This window comes from Castanea sativa, chromosome 10 (genome assembly GCF_040712315.1).
Source record: "Castanea sativa cultivar Marrone di Chiusa Pesio chromosome 10, ASM4071231v1".
NCBI lineage: Eukaryota > Viridiplantae > Streptophyta > Magnoliopsida > Fagales > Fagaceae > Castanea > Castanea sativa.
This window is the reverse complement of record NC_134022.1, coordinates 24,594,769-24,612,071: the sequence shown is the minus strand read 5'-3', so window position 1 is coordinate 24,612,071 and position 17,303 is coordinate 24,594,769. Positions and strand designations below refer to the sequence as shown.

At 35.3% G+C, this 17,303-nt stretch overlaps 2 protein-coding genes across 2 annotated transcripts; one reads left to right on the top strand and one right to left on the bottom strand.

The window, feature by feature from the left end:
• Positions 1-526: 526 nt before the first annotated feature.
• Positions 527-9,332, bottom strand: LOC142613341 (signal peptide peptidase). The gene is made up of 12 exons (XM_075785651.1): positions 9,156-9,332; positions 8,852-8,977; positions 7,456-7,571; positions 7,201-7,352; positions 7,011-7,096; positions 6,032-6,159; positions 4,436-4,486; positions 3,454-3,540; positions 3,239-3,308; positions 2,161-2,297; positions 1,970-2,047; positions 527-815 (listed from the first exon to the last, which is right to left on the bottom strand). Exons 2-12 carry the CDS (start codon positions 8,889-8,891, stop codon positions 729-731), a joined length of 1,032 nt encoding a protein of 343 aa, XP_075641766.1. The 5' UTR covers positions 8,892-8,977; positions 9,156-9,332; the 3' UTR covers positions 527-728.
• Positions 9,333-11,416: 2,084 nt separating this feature from the next.
• Positions 11,417-17,084, top strand: LOC142612820 (rhomboid-like protein 11, chloroplastic). The gene is made up of 7 exons (XM_075784981.1): positions 11,417-11,783; positions 12,204-12,328; positions 12,547-12,632; positions 12,737-12,777; positions 12,874-13,040; positions 13,127-13,189; positions 16,806-17,084. The coding sequence occupies exons 1-7, from the start codon at positions 11,540-11,542 to the stop codon at positions 17,004-17,006; spliced, it is 927 nt and encodes a 308-aa protein (XP_075641096.1). The 5' UTR covers positions 11,417-11,539; the 3' UTR covers positions 17,007-17,084.
• Positions 17,085-17,303: the final 219 nt, after the last annotated feature.

The window sequence follows — 17,303 nt, the reverse complement described above, 5'->3', positions numbered from 1 at the left end:
TGAATTGATTGATTATGGATTAACATCGATTATATGACTATACGTTTAGAGGCCTAGAAGCAACAAAATATTAAAATAGATTATTATAAATAAATATAAATTACAGACTGTAAATAGGTCATCGCATTCAACATCTTAAGGTCAATTTTACTTATGTTGTGCAGCCTTATGTCCTTTGTCCTTTCATCCTTTGTCATTGTCTATTTTCCATTTTCTTTTTTGAGTAGAATTGTAATTTGGCAAATGCTACACTTTAAACAAATATGAATCCATGAAAACCAAAACGTTTTTCCTTTCACAAAACATATCACCACAAAGTCTGTAACTTCTTGAAGGCTAAGAGAAAAAGAGGGTTGGGAAATAAGATTTAAAAAGAAAAAGAAGTATGCAATAAAAATTGGGTGATGTTAACTCTTAACTCTTAAGACCCCCAAACGGGGCAGTAGAAAAAGATATTAAAAAAAAAAAAAAAACGGTTGTATTGGGTTCCATTAAGAAAGAACTCAAAAAAAAAAAAACGGCTGTATTAGGTTATAAAAGGCTAAAATATTATTTCTTCCTTAATAACTTAATCCCAAAATCTGTTACAGCGGTGTGAAGTTGAATAAGTTAGCCATGATTAAGCTTTAAATGTGTTTGGGGGCCTCAGAGAAGAGAGAAGAGAGAAGAGAGAAGAGAAGTATTTCTTTCCTTGAGGTGGAAGAGTCCAGAGTCCAGGGCTCTGCAACTTATTCCAACTTCTTGCTAGAATTAGCATCGCTGTCAATACTTTCTTCGGATGAATTAGCAGCCTTAGACTCGTCAAACGCCAACAACTGCATAGTATGACAAAGAAAACTGTACATTAATCAACCAAGTATGACCATATGACAAAATCAACTAATTAAAATTGACAAGCTTTGCATGGTCAACATGAGCAATTACATATTGTGACTTTCATATTTTAGAAAACCAAAGCATTCTAAGCAGTATGATTTCAACTATTATTTAGGAGAACATAATAAACAGCATTCTGTTGGCCATGATTTGCAACTTAACGTAGAGAATGATTGAATAATACTTGAGATTTTGCCAGCGATCTCAACTCATACATTACCATTTACACAGCTAGAAGAAAGGTTGAGAACAACTCTTTTAAGTTGATAATGATCTTATTCAACAAAAAAAGATAATGATCATGCGTTTCTAACAACAATGGTCGCTAAACTTTTGAACAAAATATGAAGACAATTATCAACAATAAAATTCTGATCATTTTTAAAACCTTGAGCTCTTTTTCTTTAACTATAACTTTGTGACCAAGATACCTTCTTCTTTTTAATTTTATTTTATTTTTCTTAGTAAGTTTCACATGCAATCAACGAGTTTTGAAGAAGCTGCAACCTCACTTTGCATCCATTCTTATGAGAGAAGGAAGTGTCATTTGAGCTAAAAGCTTATTGGCAAGACCAAGACCCCTAATTTTCACCTTCACTAAATTATTGTTTTCAGTCTTGAAGTATACATGATTTTCATTTTTCGTTTCTAAACTTCAAAAGGTTTGTTTTTCGTCCTTAAACTACAGAGATGTAACACTTCCTGTTATTAAACTTTGAAAGTATCTTTTTACATCTCTAATCTATTGAAAAAAAAGTTCTTTTTGGTCCCTTTTTTTTGCCTCTAAAGTATTGAAAACAACTCTTTAAAAATTTTAGAGAAAAAAGAACTTTTAAAAGATTAAGGATGAAAAATGAAATTCATGCAAACTTTGAGGGATGGAAATAAGAGACTTGCATGTAATTGGCTTAGTTCTCTGTTGGCCATGCATAATTTTTTGTTTGTCACTGTTTATACCAAACATGGATTCTATAGGACAAGTTTCTAATCCTATTTTATGCATATGTAATTATATAATATTGATTGGGTAGATTAAAATGAGACAATCTGTGCAGATAGCAGAGACTAATTAATATAAGGGTGATGAACAAACCGGTTTGACTTCACCATTCCATATGCAGTGAGCCGCCAAAAATCCAATGACAGAAGGTACAATATACAATAGAGCAGGCTGGAAGGTATAGTAAAAAAAAAAAAACCATCAGAATCAAGCAGTTAAGTGAGGGAACATTTCTGAAAAGTAGAATATAAAGATGAATACAATAAAGAACATGCAATAGTCACCTGTGCAGCCTGGAACCAGTTCATGACAACAATTGTAAGCACCAAACCAACAGAATATCCCAGAAATGCACTCCTAAAGTACTGGCTGTGTTTCCCTCTAGACACATCAAATCGCAAAGCCAACGCTACAAAAATACCTAAGGGGAATATAAATACAAAACCGTGTGTAAGTTTATAAAAAAATGATTTGAATGAGGCACACATTAAACACATTGGCAAGCTATAAACTGAAGAAATTCACATTTCAATGACTGCCCAGAGACTTAACATAACATCCAATACATAGATGAGGTAACTGTGGCATAGGAGTTATTTTCAGTGCTCATTTTACTTCCTAACGGTGAAGATGCGTCCAAACAGTTTTGTTGAACCAGACAGAACATTGATCACTTGATCAGCGTAATTTGTATCAAAATTTACTAGAACTACCTTGCCATAGTAAAAAGGCAAATTTTATTGATATATTTACCTAAAAGGTAGATATGCTCAACTTCTCACCCTGGAGTGAATGCAAATTGATTCTAGATTATAAATTATAATTGAGGGCAAAAGAATTTTTCAAAAAATCCTCAGATGAAAACGGAGGTTGAAAATTTTCTGCCGGACAACTTCCATCCACCACCCAAAGAATAAATTGAGAGAGAGAGCAAAAATAAAGCCAAACTAGGTAATGCAGTGTAGAAATGGGTCCTAGAACATATGCTCTCAAGTGGAAGGTGCTCACAAATTTTATAAATGTGCCATAAAAAGCATAACAAAGACAGTTCTGGGCAGTTCAATCAAAAAGTTCCCCATGTGCCTTGAGCATAAAGCCTCAACTCAACACTAGAAGTGATTTAGCTGCAAATGATGCACAAGATTTTGAAAGACTAATCCCAGAGGCAAGGGAAGCTATTCATGTCACCACTGGATATAGACAGCATCTGCAGTAATGGTGTTAAAAAAACGTTCAAGGTCTGCAACAGCCATGAATGTATCCCACTTATTTCGCATAATCCTCCAACACTAAGACCCGAGTGACTTTAGTAACAAAATCACATACATAACCTGCACAGCCAACTTAAAGGCTTAACCTTACCAGGGATTACAATGTCACCAAGTCCAAGCATAGAATATGGTCGAGCAGTATCTGCTGTAGGGAACAAAAGCTGCAGATAAATTGAAGAACATGGTAATTAGAATGATAGGCAGCATCAACTACAAATATGAAGCAGTGGAACACATGTAGAATTCAGAAGACTAAAAATAATTTTAATAGGGTACATGTACATTTCAATTAAGTGGATTACTAACCTTAATAGGAGCATCAAAAGATTTTGCAACACTAACCATCACTGGAGTGAAGAAAACCCAGAAGATATCATACACAAAAAGTCCAGCCTGCAATAGATGAGAAAAGGAAAAGTTACACATACACAGAAATATGATCTGAGCATGGTAATTGCATTTTAAGGAATAGGCATACAACATCTCAACAGTGTCAGACAATCTGCAACAGGAAGCATATTCTTAATGTATTACATCTGAAAATTGCAAAATATTTCAAGAAGAAATGTATAACTCAAGAGATAGGAAGATTATCAAAAGGGGAAAACTACAGTTAACACATCAACATGAAGCACGACTTGACAATAGTCTCAACAAGTAATGTAAGATTAATTACAGCAAGCTTTAATTTTTTATCTCTCTTATGGATCTGTAAACAAGCTTAGTTCATACTTGGGGAGGCCAAAAATTGAATAAGTCCATGTATTTTCGGGCTTCGCTTGTTTTTTTATGAGCCTGGAAAAGGGTGACAATACAGGCTTAGTTCATAAGCATGCCAAGGCAAGCCCCTGATGAGCTGCACCAAACAGCTCAGCTAATTGGCAGGCCCCTAACAGCAACAGATCTTAGGAACAAGATATTCGCAAAAAAGAACAACCTGGGGAATATTATCACAACCCATAGAGATATGTTTTTGATAATTCAGTATTTAGGGAAAGAAAAGGAGGGAGGGGCCGCCGGGGGGGGGGGGGGTTGTGTGGGTGGTTTAAACTCTGGACGTCTTAGTTGAAAACACCAAAATGTGAGAATTGAGCTACAAGGCTATTAGCCACAACCCATAGAGATATATGATATATATGAATACACACACACACACACACACAGTACATGTTTCTTTTTGGTAAATTTAGCACCAAGGGGGAAAGCACAATATACATTAGACTATGTATAAAGTCAAAAGTAACACTAATTAGTAGGAAATAACTAAATCCAAAGTCCCACGTCTTACCAAAAGAATGGCGCCAGTCTTGAAAGACCCAAGAGAAAGCATCTCAATTCCCTGCAAATAATAAAAAATGAAATCTATCATATCATCATACCCAGTCAGTTACATGAAACAAAAAATGGATCTAAAATTGTTCATAACAATATTGACTAAATAAAGCTTCCTATTTGGGTGGTGATCATGCTTGGAATCCTTGGTTAACTAGTCACCTTAAGCTTGGGAATTGAAGTTTGTGGATAACTTCTTTGATCTATTGAACTCAAATTCCCTTCTAGACTAGAGGAGGATCGAGTACTAGGTTTGACCGAAGGAGGATTGTATAGCTTGAAAACCAGAAAAAGCAGGGAAGTTAGATGTTTGCTCTTATTGAGTTTTGAGAGGTGCCATAAGGGCTAATTCTCCATTGAAAAGTATCTGGGGTGCTAAGGTGCCTAGAAAGGTGGCATTCTTTGCATGGACAGCATCATTAGATAGAACTATAACACTTAATAGTCTACAGAAGCAAAACATGTTAATTACCGATTGACGTTCTATGTGCAAGAGTAACAGGGACTCAGCTGAGCACTTTCTACCTCATTGTATGGTGGCTAGAGATATTTGGTCTTTTGTGTAAACAGCTTTATTTGGAACTTCTTGGGTTATGTTGGAAAGAGTGTTTTCCGACATAGTTTCATTGCCAAAGAAACTTTAAAGCCTGGAATGTGGTTCCTTTATGTGTCTAGTGAACAATTTGGCATGAGTGAAATAGTGTAATGTTTGATGGAGGTTAACGGCCAATCAGCATGATCAAACGATTAATACTACAATGTTTGTCTGAACATTACTCATTTCTTTTCTAGTATTTTTAGTTAATCCCTGAAGTTCAGGATGTTTTGTCACTTCTGTGTACTTTATTAATCTCTTTGTTGAATAACACAAAGAATCCATAAAAGTATCTCAACGAGATTATTTTCGTACACCAGTTGGAGTTAAAACAAATGTGGACATATCAGGATGATGAAGCACCGTGCCATTGTTACAAACCCATATGATAACATTAAATTAAATGCCTAATGTCAATGGGAAAGTGATAAGAAATAATCAAACAAAATGCTTAAAGAGCATCAGTTTCTAAAGAAATTATAAAAACTAGAGCGCATGCCAGATGCTCCCTGAACAGGAGCATGTGCCAGATGCTCCCTCTATTTTAGGTGATTTATTATTTCCTTTTCAAATATAAATATCACGGCAGGAACTTGATATACGTCTCACCCAACTATAACTACCTTGATTTGTTCCTAAAGAATACTAGGAGTGTAAATGATGCAAACATAGCACCAAACAATTACATTGACCAAGCATTATTAGTTACTTGACATCAAGAAATGATGGCGGAATAAGCAGGAGTCAACTAAATTGCTTAGAAGTAAAACTCATAGTTATAATATGAAATATAAGACATAATGATACATGAAATTATCTATCATAATTCATAATTCATAAAATTCTATAGGAAATTTTCAAAGAAACTAAAGATTCAAATAAGTAATGGCAAGGTGATTCTTATTGAATACAGACACTAGCAACACAGAGGTTCATTTTAAGAGGATGCTAACAAACCTGAATGCAGAAGGAAAGTCCCAGTATATTGTTAGCTAGCCAATGCTTCTGTGAAGCATACCATGCACAGAAAAAGGTTCCAGGGATTGCAGCAACAATCTGAGACCTTGTGAACTCAACGTCCAAAGCTGTGTAAGAAAGGTGAAGGAAAAATATCATTCTGCATAATACAAGCAAGATAAAGTCAACCGGATCAAATGAAAACTCAGCAGAGTGGAAGACCAATAAGAATGCTTTAACATCATGACAGACATCAAAGAAGAAAAATTATCATGCACTAGAACAAGATTGGCATATAGAAGTTCAAACACAGCGACTTATCAAAAAAGATGTTAAAACAGTGTCCAAAGAAGAAGCTGTTCAGACTCTAACTAATTGAGCACATGCGACAAGGGGCATTAATGACACTGTAATAAACAAAACACAGCACACACACACAGTATCTCTCTCTGCATCCCTCTCTTTCTGCCCTCAATTCCTTTCTTATTTCAAGATGCAGAATGACTCCATTATATTCAAAGAGTACAAACAAAATATATAGAAAGATTAGCATGGCCCATAGGAATGCATACACAATGTGAAACTCACAGAGTATACTTTTTTTAAAGAGAAAGTTAAGTAGATGTCAGTATACTTTGTCCTTAAATTTATACTCACAAACTTGCCATCTCAGAACAAAGTTCAAAGCCAAACTAAAAATTATTGAGAAGGTAATTGAGAAAACAAGTACAATCCATTACCAAACCAAAGAACAGTTATGGCCCAATTAAATCTCTGAACATACTGCAGAATAACAATATATAGAGCAGTACCATATTTGCATAGTCTATCAAATATTTACTTAAAAAAGATATTAGCATCAATTTACTAGTGATATTAAGACTTGTGCAGATATGAAAAAATACGATTGGATTCCAACTATCACAAGAATATTCACAATAACAATTATAAGATAATAAAAACCATGGACAATACATACAACGGAAGTAAGGAAAATGCCAGCTAATAACGTCCTGATTCCAATGCGTCGGTAAATAACGTTTAATAGCAGGTAAAAGTGTTGCCCTGACAAATTAAAAGAGAGACTATGTAAGATAAAGAAGCAAACAAGTAGCGGATAATATTTCAATTATTATAAATAATAATAGTCTCATGTGACAGGAACATACGAAAGAGCAACGATCCCAAGCACAAAGAAGTAGCATGTCAAGACGGCATTGACCAAGTCCTTTGATAGAAACTTAAAAAGCAAAAATAGTGATAACAGCATCGCACTCCCAACAAAAGGGAAACGCATGGCATGCTCATTAGACATTGTCTCCTGCATAAATATAACATATTTCACAAAGCTTGATCTGGAGATGTAAAAAAACAAACGTTGTGGAAGATGTCAAGATGATGAATATTAGTGCTGCTGTACTTACAGAAGGCGGAGTTGGCTTGACAGATCTGTAGCAACCCACAAAAACTGTGAGGGACGCGGTCAAAATAACATTTAAGTTTGGATCTACCTTCATAACAAGAGGTGCTAAAGTTAAACCTGCATTAAGAAAACGGCATATAAGTTGCTTAAGGTCAAGTTCCATCATGTCCAGGACATTTTTATAAGGCAAATATAAGTACAACTCATGCACCCATACAGGATTGACCCATGCCCAGCCTCCACCCATGTTAATAGAGAGGAGATTCCATTTGGTCTAAAAACCACAGGCTCCACTATCTCAAGGACATGAGAAATACACTACGAAGTTTTTAACAAAATAAAATTTTTGCAGCAGAATCTCAGGGACAATGGGCTACAACATAGAGTCATTTGAAACACAACCAATTTCAGAACACCCATAGCACTTGACTCAACCAAAAAAAAAAGGAGGTTTTCGGAAGTTTCTTGAAAGATTAATGCCAACCAAATACTACCAAAACAGCCACCAGGGAGCAAATGCAGAAACGGATAGCTTCACCACTATTTTTGAACACACATTTGCAATTTTTTTAATTAGTAAGATAAGCACACAAGTTGGTTTCAAACCCAAGACCTCACCCTTCATCCCATTATTGTGGGAAGAGGTGGTGTCATTTGAGCTAGAACTCATTGGCGCAAATTTTCTTGGGTTTTCTTTTTCACCATACCAAAACTAAGGGTCTAATAGGGTAAACTCACAAAGACAAGTGGAAGAAAAAACCTAACAAGCAAATTAATCACTCATCCCCAAGTTCATACAAACATGAAGACAGAATTCTGTGTAATATTCAATTTTGTAAGACAGCCACTTTATCTAGACAAGGATAATAATTCAATTGCTGAATTTTTTTTTCTTAATAAATATTGCTTTCAATTGGTGATATTATAAGGAAAAGCAAAAAGAAAATTGGTGAAATTTTCATTTTGGTTATGAAAATTTATGCACACTAAACGCAAGACTTTGAAGGTCCACTTAGCAAAAGGCGTCGCTTTTAAAGTAATTCATGGAAATGACAAAAAGTCATAGCTGAACCACCATAGCTGAGCTTCAAATTTCTTTCTTTTTTTTTTTTCTTTTTTTTTAATTTGAAATTCAAGACTGTGTATGCATGTGCTTACAAACAAACACAATTTTAACAACAACGCAATACCCATTTTCTTATGAAAAGAAAAGTATTCAATCCAAGAACCACAAGAATTTTCAATCTTTATCCAATAAACAATCAGCCTCAAGAACCTAAATTCCATTGCAGTTTGTACAATACCATAAAGCCTTACTCTTTAAATAAAAGCAATTGACAATTACACACAAAACCGAATCTCAGCAATAACACCAAAAAAAAAAAAAAAAAACCAACCTGCTAAAGCTACATTCGCAATTCGCTCAACGTTTTTCATCGTTATCTTATTCTAGAATCGCAAAATTTGACTGAAAATTCCGATCAGATTAACAAACCAAAACCTTTCCTCTGCGATCACAAAACCTACAAAAAAAAAAAAACAAATCAAATCGAAACGCCTTAGAATTACAAAGATTCATCTGAATTGCGCTCAAAAACCTTATTGAATTTCGCTTTCGCATCAAAGGAACCCAATTTTCAAAATATCAACCTAAAATAACATAAAATGTCGAAATTGAAATGAGATTAGAAACGGCCGTACTGTTTCGTCGTCGTCGGCAGCTCAGATATCTTCTAGCGTTTTGCTTTTTCTCTCAGATCGAAGAGACCACCGAGGAGAGAGAGAGAGAGATTCAGATTTTGATGAAATAAAATGCGGAGATTAGGGTTTTACCAAAGAAGGAAATGGAAATTTGAGCGTCAGCTTAAAAAGCTGGGGGATATAGATGAACGACGAGTGGACATGTCGGTTATGTAGAATTGGTGACAGCCAATTAGAATTGTAATGTTGTGAGAAGTTGGCAAAATTCAGAATAGAGATTCAATACGTGGCGAAATTCTATTGGTTTAAGTGACGAGCACAGTGTGGTGAACGTGCTGTGAGCTTAGTGTTTTTGGTAGTCAGTAGTAGTAAATATTTTTGAGATGGGTAGAATATGCAAATATAGGAATGTGTCATTGAAATTTGACGCGAGATTTGGCTCCCTTTTAAAAGATCCACGTAAAGGGAGGTCTATTGGCCAATCAAATTTAACCACGTCAGACTTTAAAATACACTCCTGCCGAGTCCGTGACGTCTAAAATGAACCAATTTGCAAAAGTTTGTGTACATACACCTTATCCATAGATTAAGAAAGAATCTTTTATCCCCGACAAAAAATCTTAAATTAATTTTTAATGTGTACAAAACGAAATTGTTTTAACATAGATTTTTTTTAGAAGTTGTTTCAACATAGATTTTTTTTTTTTTTTTTAAACTGTTTCAACATAGATTTGAATTAGTTTTTTTTTTTTTTTTTGAGAACCTAGATTTGAATTAGTTGGAATTGTGTAATCTATATCTATATATATTAATAGATAAAACTTAAAGAAAATTCATTTAAGTTCTATAATTGAAGTTCAATTTTGTATCATATGTCATAAATTATTTATTTTTTAATTTTGAAGTCAAATATGGAATAATATCATAAATATTCATCCAAGTGAGTTATTGTGTACAAAAGCAAAATAGTCTAAAATTAATAAGTATCAAATTTTTAAAATTTTGACAATTTACATTTTCTACCTAATAATATTCTTATGAGACTTTTTAAAAAGTTAAAAAAAATATATATATATATATATATATATATAAATGACTACCAATAATATTTCAATTATATATATAAGAATTATATTATACATTTTAATGTATATTTTTTTAAATATATCCATGTATATGTATGATATTACAAGCTAGTAATTATAACATATAGTCTCTTGTCCCATCTAATTTCAAGCAAAAATATAATATTATTCATGTTATTTATAAATTGTGTCTTAAAAACATAGTTTCAAATTTATATATCTCTAACATAAAATTTCAATAGTATTTATTTTATATTGAAATCTTGTCTTAAAAACACAATTTCAATTCATACAAAAGTTTGGATATAGGCATCCACCTTTAAGGAAAAAAGAAATACAATTTTATGCATGTTATACAAAAGTCATGTCTTCGAAACACTTTCAATTTAACATCAAAACTTAAATAGTGTACATTGTGAATGCTTGGGAAAAAGTGATGGTGAAGTTGAAAGATTATTTTATCACATCAATATAGATTTTCTCTTTCGATTTCTCTTTTTAAAAAACCAAAAACACCCAAAATTCAAACGTCTATTTTCAATTTCCCATTGCATTCCTTTAAGCCAAAAGCTCAACTAGACCATAATAGTTCATCTTTTTAATAGCTTAGCTAGACCCTTGGGAGAAGGAAAAGGGTAGTGCCTTCGGCTGAGCCAACCTCTTCCATTATCATTAGAGCCTACCCGTGTTCTTCAAGAACATAGCTAACCTCCATTACCCATGCTCTACAAGAACCATCAGTTGGGAACTTGAGAGAGAGAATGAACTTAAGTCTTGTAAGTGTTAGGTCATTTGATTGGCTTATTTCTAGATAATATGAAAAATGCTTACTTAGATTTTTCTTTTCTTTTTGAGAACTCACTTAGAATTAAGATAGCTAATTGTATCATATTTTACTATTTTATTTAGTCACGTGGCCTTTGTGTAGTCACGCGTATATTTTGTCGCTCATTTAAAAAAAAAAACTAATAAAATAACGCTATAAACACGTAAAGTAATGCTATGGACATATAAAAATGTATAACTTTGTGTCACAACAACTCGTCACATGACGAGTTATAATTAAAACACACTTTACTACTCTCGCGACATAAGAAATTATTGCACAAAATTTATCATTCTTATGTGTTCCTACCATTACTTGTCAAAATAACTCCCAGGATGCCTTCTTGTTAAAGTCAGGGGGTGGAGTGAGATGGGCACTCTTGAGGTGGAGAAGAGTTTTACGTTTGTGTCTGTATATATAAAACGAGACTTGTCTACAGTTAGACCTCACAGTTCCCTCCAAAATCCACAACAATGGGACAGTTACAGTTTCAGCAACTCCAACTCCGAACTATCGGCCTCGGACCCTATAATTCTTATTCATGTAAACTCATGCCTTTGGCTTCTTATCCTCGTCCAACAAAATCTCCAACCTTTGCGTCTCATCCTCTCTCTTACACTCATCAAAGTCTCACCAAACCCAATCAAATCCTTCATTTTCACCCTCTCTCCTCTGCCGCTCCATCTCGCAGCTTACTATGCAAGATGAATGGATCAGGTAAATCGCATCCCCTTTTATTGAAATAACATCATTTACTGCTTTTGCTTCTCTTAGGACTTTTTACAAACACTTGGTGTGGTGGGTATTTTAAGTACTTAAAAAAGTACGAAAAGTTTGTAAGTGCTTATTGTGATACATAATTGAAGTATACTTTTTTCTTCCAAAGCATATTTGGGGTATTTTTCTTGCTTTTGATGAAAACTTGAAAGCAAGAAAAGAGATTCGTAAGTTCTAACCAAAGGTTCAAAGCTTATGATGTGATATTTATGAATGTGCTAGTGGGGGGAATTTAGAGCTTCACTTTAATGCTCTGGGGATTGTGGTTTTTGTCATTGCCTTCCTGCTGGATTTAAGTTCATGCAGTTTCATATGTAGGGAATAGAACTGTTTAAGCAACCTTGTAATTATGTTTGTTAGATATGATATCACAGCTGGAACTCGGGAAGCCAGAGGAGAGACGAAAGCCTGAGAGACAAGTAAATGGGATATTCTGGATCATACTTCTTAATATTGGAATATATGTGGCAGATCACTTGTTTCAGGTACTGATTTCTTCTGGCTTCTAGCCATGGATTTATTAGTATTTTTAGCAGATTTATTAAATTTTGGTACGTTTGGAGGCTGTTTCTTCAACTTTTGTAGGATGTTATGATACCTCAGGGGAAATTTTTTTTATATCTGTTATAGTTATATGATTCATTGCTAGTTTTCTTGTATAATATAATACAGACAGTCAACTGACACAATTTTTTTTTGCTAGGTTCGTGGCATTAGAAGTCTATATTTGTATCACAATTGGCCTGCTTGGTATCAGTTCGTGACCGCAACGTTTTGTCATGCCAATTGGTGAGAACTATGTGTTTTTGAAGGTTGCATGAAAGACAGATTTTGCCTATTGTCCTGCCGTCTTACTTTAGCCCTTTTACTCTATTGCCATGTGTCATTTTCAGGAATCATCTTTCAAGCAACCTTTTCTTCTTGTATATTTTTGGTGAGGGTCTTACTCTTTTTTCTAATTAGTGATTGTTGACAAGGGTGCTCTAGAATGATAAATCAAAATTTGACAGTCACGTATTTCCTCAAATAGGAAAGCTCGTTGAAGAAGAGGAAGGGAATTTTGCATTGTGGCTTTCTTATATTCTTACGGGTGTTGGAGCAAACCTTGTCTCTTGGCTGATTCTACCGAGGAATGCAGTATCTGTTGGGGCATCTGGTGCTGTTTTTGGGTTATTTACAATCAGTGTCCTTGTAAAGGTATTCCAAATTGTGTGATTTGTAAACCACATCGTGAAATTAAATTAATTCACATATGGTCTTCAACCATCTTATGTTTGCTGTAGATGTCCTGGGACTGGAGGAAGATCCTTGAAGTGCTTATATTGGGCCAATTTGTTATAGAAAAGGTGAGCACTTCTTGTTCTCTTATATAATTTGAAAGGGTAAAATTCATCATAAAAAGGTGCTCATACTCACTGTTTTTCACTTTGGGTGTGTTGGTCTGACATGTTTACATTTCATTAAGGGGGTGTTCGGTACCACAACCTAAACAACAGTTTTCAGTTTTTTAAACAATATTACACGTATTTCCACACACTTTTTCACCCACATGTATTTCTAAGAAATACAAACAACATTACCAGAACAACATTACCAAACATGCCCTAAGTTTTTGTGGTGGACAAATTCATGTCAATAGTTGTCAATATTGAAGTTTTAGCGCCTTTGGAAGAGACTTTCTGGAGACAAAAGTCCCGTGCTCTGTGTGTTAAGGAGGGAGATAACAACACATGCTTCTTTCATAGATTAGCAAATTCTCATAGAAGAGCTAATCATATTAGCAGCATAGAGGTAGATGGTGTTTTATATAAGGATGAATTTGGTGTACATTCTCAAGTGATCCAATTTTATGAGGAGCTTTATATAGAGACAGAAACGTGGCGTCCAATTGTGGATGGGTTGGATTTTGCTTGTATTGGGGAGGATGATAGGTGTCCCTTCAGAGGGAATTCTCGAAAGAAGAAGTTACCCAGGTTCTGGCAGAATTGGAGGGGGATAAAGCCCTTGGTTTGGACGAGTTCACCATGGCATTTTTTCACAAATGTTGGAGGGTTGTGGAGGATGATGTTATGGCTATTTTTAAGCATTTTCATAGGTACTCAATATTTGATCGGTCTCTAAATGCTTCTTTTCTCTCTTTAATTCCTAAGAAAACTAATGCTGCCAATATAAAGGAAAACTAGCCTATTAGCTTGGTGGGCAATGTTTACAAGTTGCTATCTAAGGTATTGGCGAATAGGTTAAGGGTGGTGTTAGACAGTCTGATCTCGAAGTCTCAAAATTCCTTTGTTGGTGGAAGACAAATTTTGGACTCAGTGCTTATTGCTAATGAGTACCTAGACAGCAGATTGAAGTGCCACTCACCAGGTGTAGTTTGTAAGTTGGACATAGAAAAAGTCTACGATCATGTGAATTGGGATGCTTTACTCTATTTGATGAATAGGATGGGCTTTGGGTTGAAGTGGAGGGGGTGGATTAAGGCTTGCATATCTATTGTTCGCTTCTCTGTTCTTGTGAATGGATCCCTGACCGGTTTTTTTGAAAGTTCTCATGGTTTGAGACAAGGTGATCCTTTGTCCCCTCTTCAGATTCTAAAGAAAACTAAGGATAATGCCATAGTGGTTTGCTTCTTGGTTTTCATGTGGGGCTAGTTAACTCTATTGGGGTACACATATCACATTTGTTGTTTGCAGATGATACCATTTTGTTTTGTGATTCTTCCAGAGAATAGTTGTTGTCCATTAGGCTGGCTTTGTCTTGCTTCCAAGTCTTTACTGGTTTGAAAGTAAATGTGGGGAAGAGTGAGATTGTCCCAGTTAGGGAGGTTGGTAATATAGATGTTTTGGCTAACATTCTTTGTTATAGGGTGGGTAGCTTGTTTTGGCTAACATTCCTTTGTTGGTGGAAGACAAATTTTGGACTCAGTGCTCATTGCTAATGAGTACCTAGACAGCAGATTGAAGTGCCACTCACCAGGTGTAGTTTGTAAGTTGGACATAGAAAAAGTCTACGATCATGTGAATTGTGATGCTCTACTTTATTTGATGAATAGGATGGGTTTTGGGTTGAAGTGGAGGGGGTGGATTAAGGCTTGCATATCCATTGTTCGCTTCTCTGTTCTTGTGAATGGATCCCTTACGGGTTTTTTTGAAAGTTCTCATGGTTTGAGAGAAGGTGATCCTTTGTCCCCTCTTCTTTTCCTATTGATTATGGAAGTGTTAAGTCAGATTCTAAAGAAAACTAAGGATAATGCCATAGTGGTTTGCTTCTTGGTTTTCATGTGGGGCCAGTTAACTCTATTGGGGTACGCATATCACATTTGTTGTTTGCAGATGATACCATTATGTTTTGTGATGCTTCCAGAGAATAGTTGTTGTCCATTAGGCTGGCTTTGTCTTGCTTCCAAGTCTTTACTGGTTTGGAAGTAAATGTGGGGAAGAGTGAGATTGTCCTAGTTAGGGAGGTTGGTGATATAGATGTTTTGGCTAACATTCTCCGTTGTAGGGTGGGTAGCTTGCCTATGAAATATTTAGGAATGCCGTTGGGTACTCCGTACAAGATTGCATCCATTTGGAATCTTATTTTGAAGAAGATGGAGAATAAGTTATTTGGTTGGAAGCGTCTATATTTGGTAGACTTACTCTTTTGAAGAGTACCCTTTCTAGCCTTCCTACATACTACCTATCCTTATTTACCATCCCTGTAACTGTGGCTGACTGATTGGAGCGTATTCAGAGGAATTTTTTGTGGGGGTCTTCAGAGGAGTGTTTCAAACATTCTTTGGTGGCTTGGGAAAAGGTGTGTTCACCATTAGAGATGGGTGGTTTGGGGATTAGGAAGTGAGTTCACTTCAATCAAGCCCTATTAGGAAAATGGTTATGGAGGTTTGGACAAGAAGGAACTCATCTCTGATGGAGGATTATTGCTACCAAATATGGAGAGGGTCAAGGGGGGTGGAATACTAAAGTTTGCAAAATGGGCCCATGGGTGTGGTCTTTGGCGTAATATTAATGACGGTTGGGAGAGGTTCTCCAAACATTTGGCCATTGTGGTGGGCGATGGCTCTCGCATTCTTTTTTGGCATGATAGGTGAATACATCACTTAAAATGCTCTATCCTCAGTTATATGTGTGTTCAAATGACAAGGAAGCTTGCATTTTTGATGTATTGTATCATCAGGAGGGTGGGAATAATAGATTTTGGAACTTGAGATTTTATAGGAATTTTCATGAGAGGGAACTAGAAGTTGCCTTCTCTTTCTTGGATTTTCATTCAGTCTCAAATTCCGAGAGGCATTGGGTGTGATAGTCCCAATGCCTCTCTTTGGCGAATAAGTGTTGTATGTGCTACTGTAACAAGGAATCTGTGGACCATCTTCTCCTACATTGTCTTGTAGCTCATTCTTTGTGGGTGCAAATGTTACAAGTTTTCAGGATCCAATGGGTCATGCCAGGTTCAGTGGAGAGTTTGGTGTTTTGTTGGAGTAATTGGCTGGGGAAATTTTCTTCGGACATATGGAATATGATTCCTGGCTGTTTGATGTGGGTTGTTTAGATGGAAAGAAATCGGCGATCTTTTGAGGCTAATGAGAAATCGCTTATTCAGTTACAAGCTCTATGCCAGAGTACTCTTTTTGATTGGGCTAGGTGCTAGGGTTCTTCAAATTGTTCTTCTACTTTGGAGTTTCTTACTTCCCTTAGAATTGCCCCTTAAGTTGCTTTTCATATCTTTGTTGTTTTTTGTTGCTATTTCTTGTGTTCACCATCATGAACACTTTGTATTTGCTGTTTTCGCTTTTTCTTCATGATTAATATGATTCTTATTACTTATCAAAAAAAAAAAAAAAAAAAAACTAGCTTTGTGAAAATATATCATCTCTCATGTGATGACGCCTTTTTTCATTTTTTTTCTTGGGTATCTAAACCATAATTCTCCTTAATATGCTTTTCTTGGACACAATAGGTAATGGAAGCAGCCCAAGCTTCAACGGCTTTATCAGGCACCTTTCGTGGGGGCAATTCGTTGCAAAGCGTCAACCACATTGCACATCTGTCTGGAGCTCTTGTTGGTGTAGTCCTTGTATGGCTTCTCAGCAGGGTTCCTTCTCAACCTCCTAATGGAGAAATATCAAATTCGCATGGGAAAAAAGATAGAACTCTATAATTGATTCAAACAATTCTTTTTCGTATGGTGCATTATATTTAAATTCAAAGAGTTAATTTCACGATTATATTTGCACTATTCTGTTATTCTTGGTCTTGCATAAATAGTTATGGCCTAATTTTTAATTATTTAACTAAAGAAAATGGAAATTTTCGGAGTTTCAAGAAACCTTGAGGAGTCCCATAAATGTGCATAGCGCATAACTTGGATGTAGAGGTGGCCTTATTGTTACTAAAGAATGTCTCAGAGAATTCTAAGAAGCAGTTCCGTGCATGGCATCTCAGAGAACAATTCCCT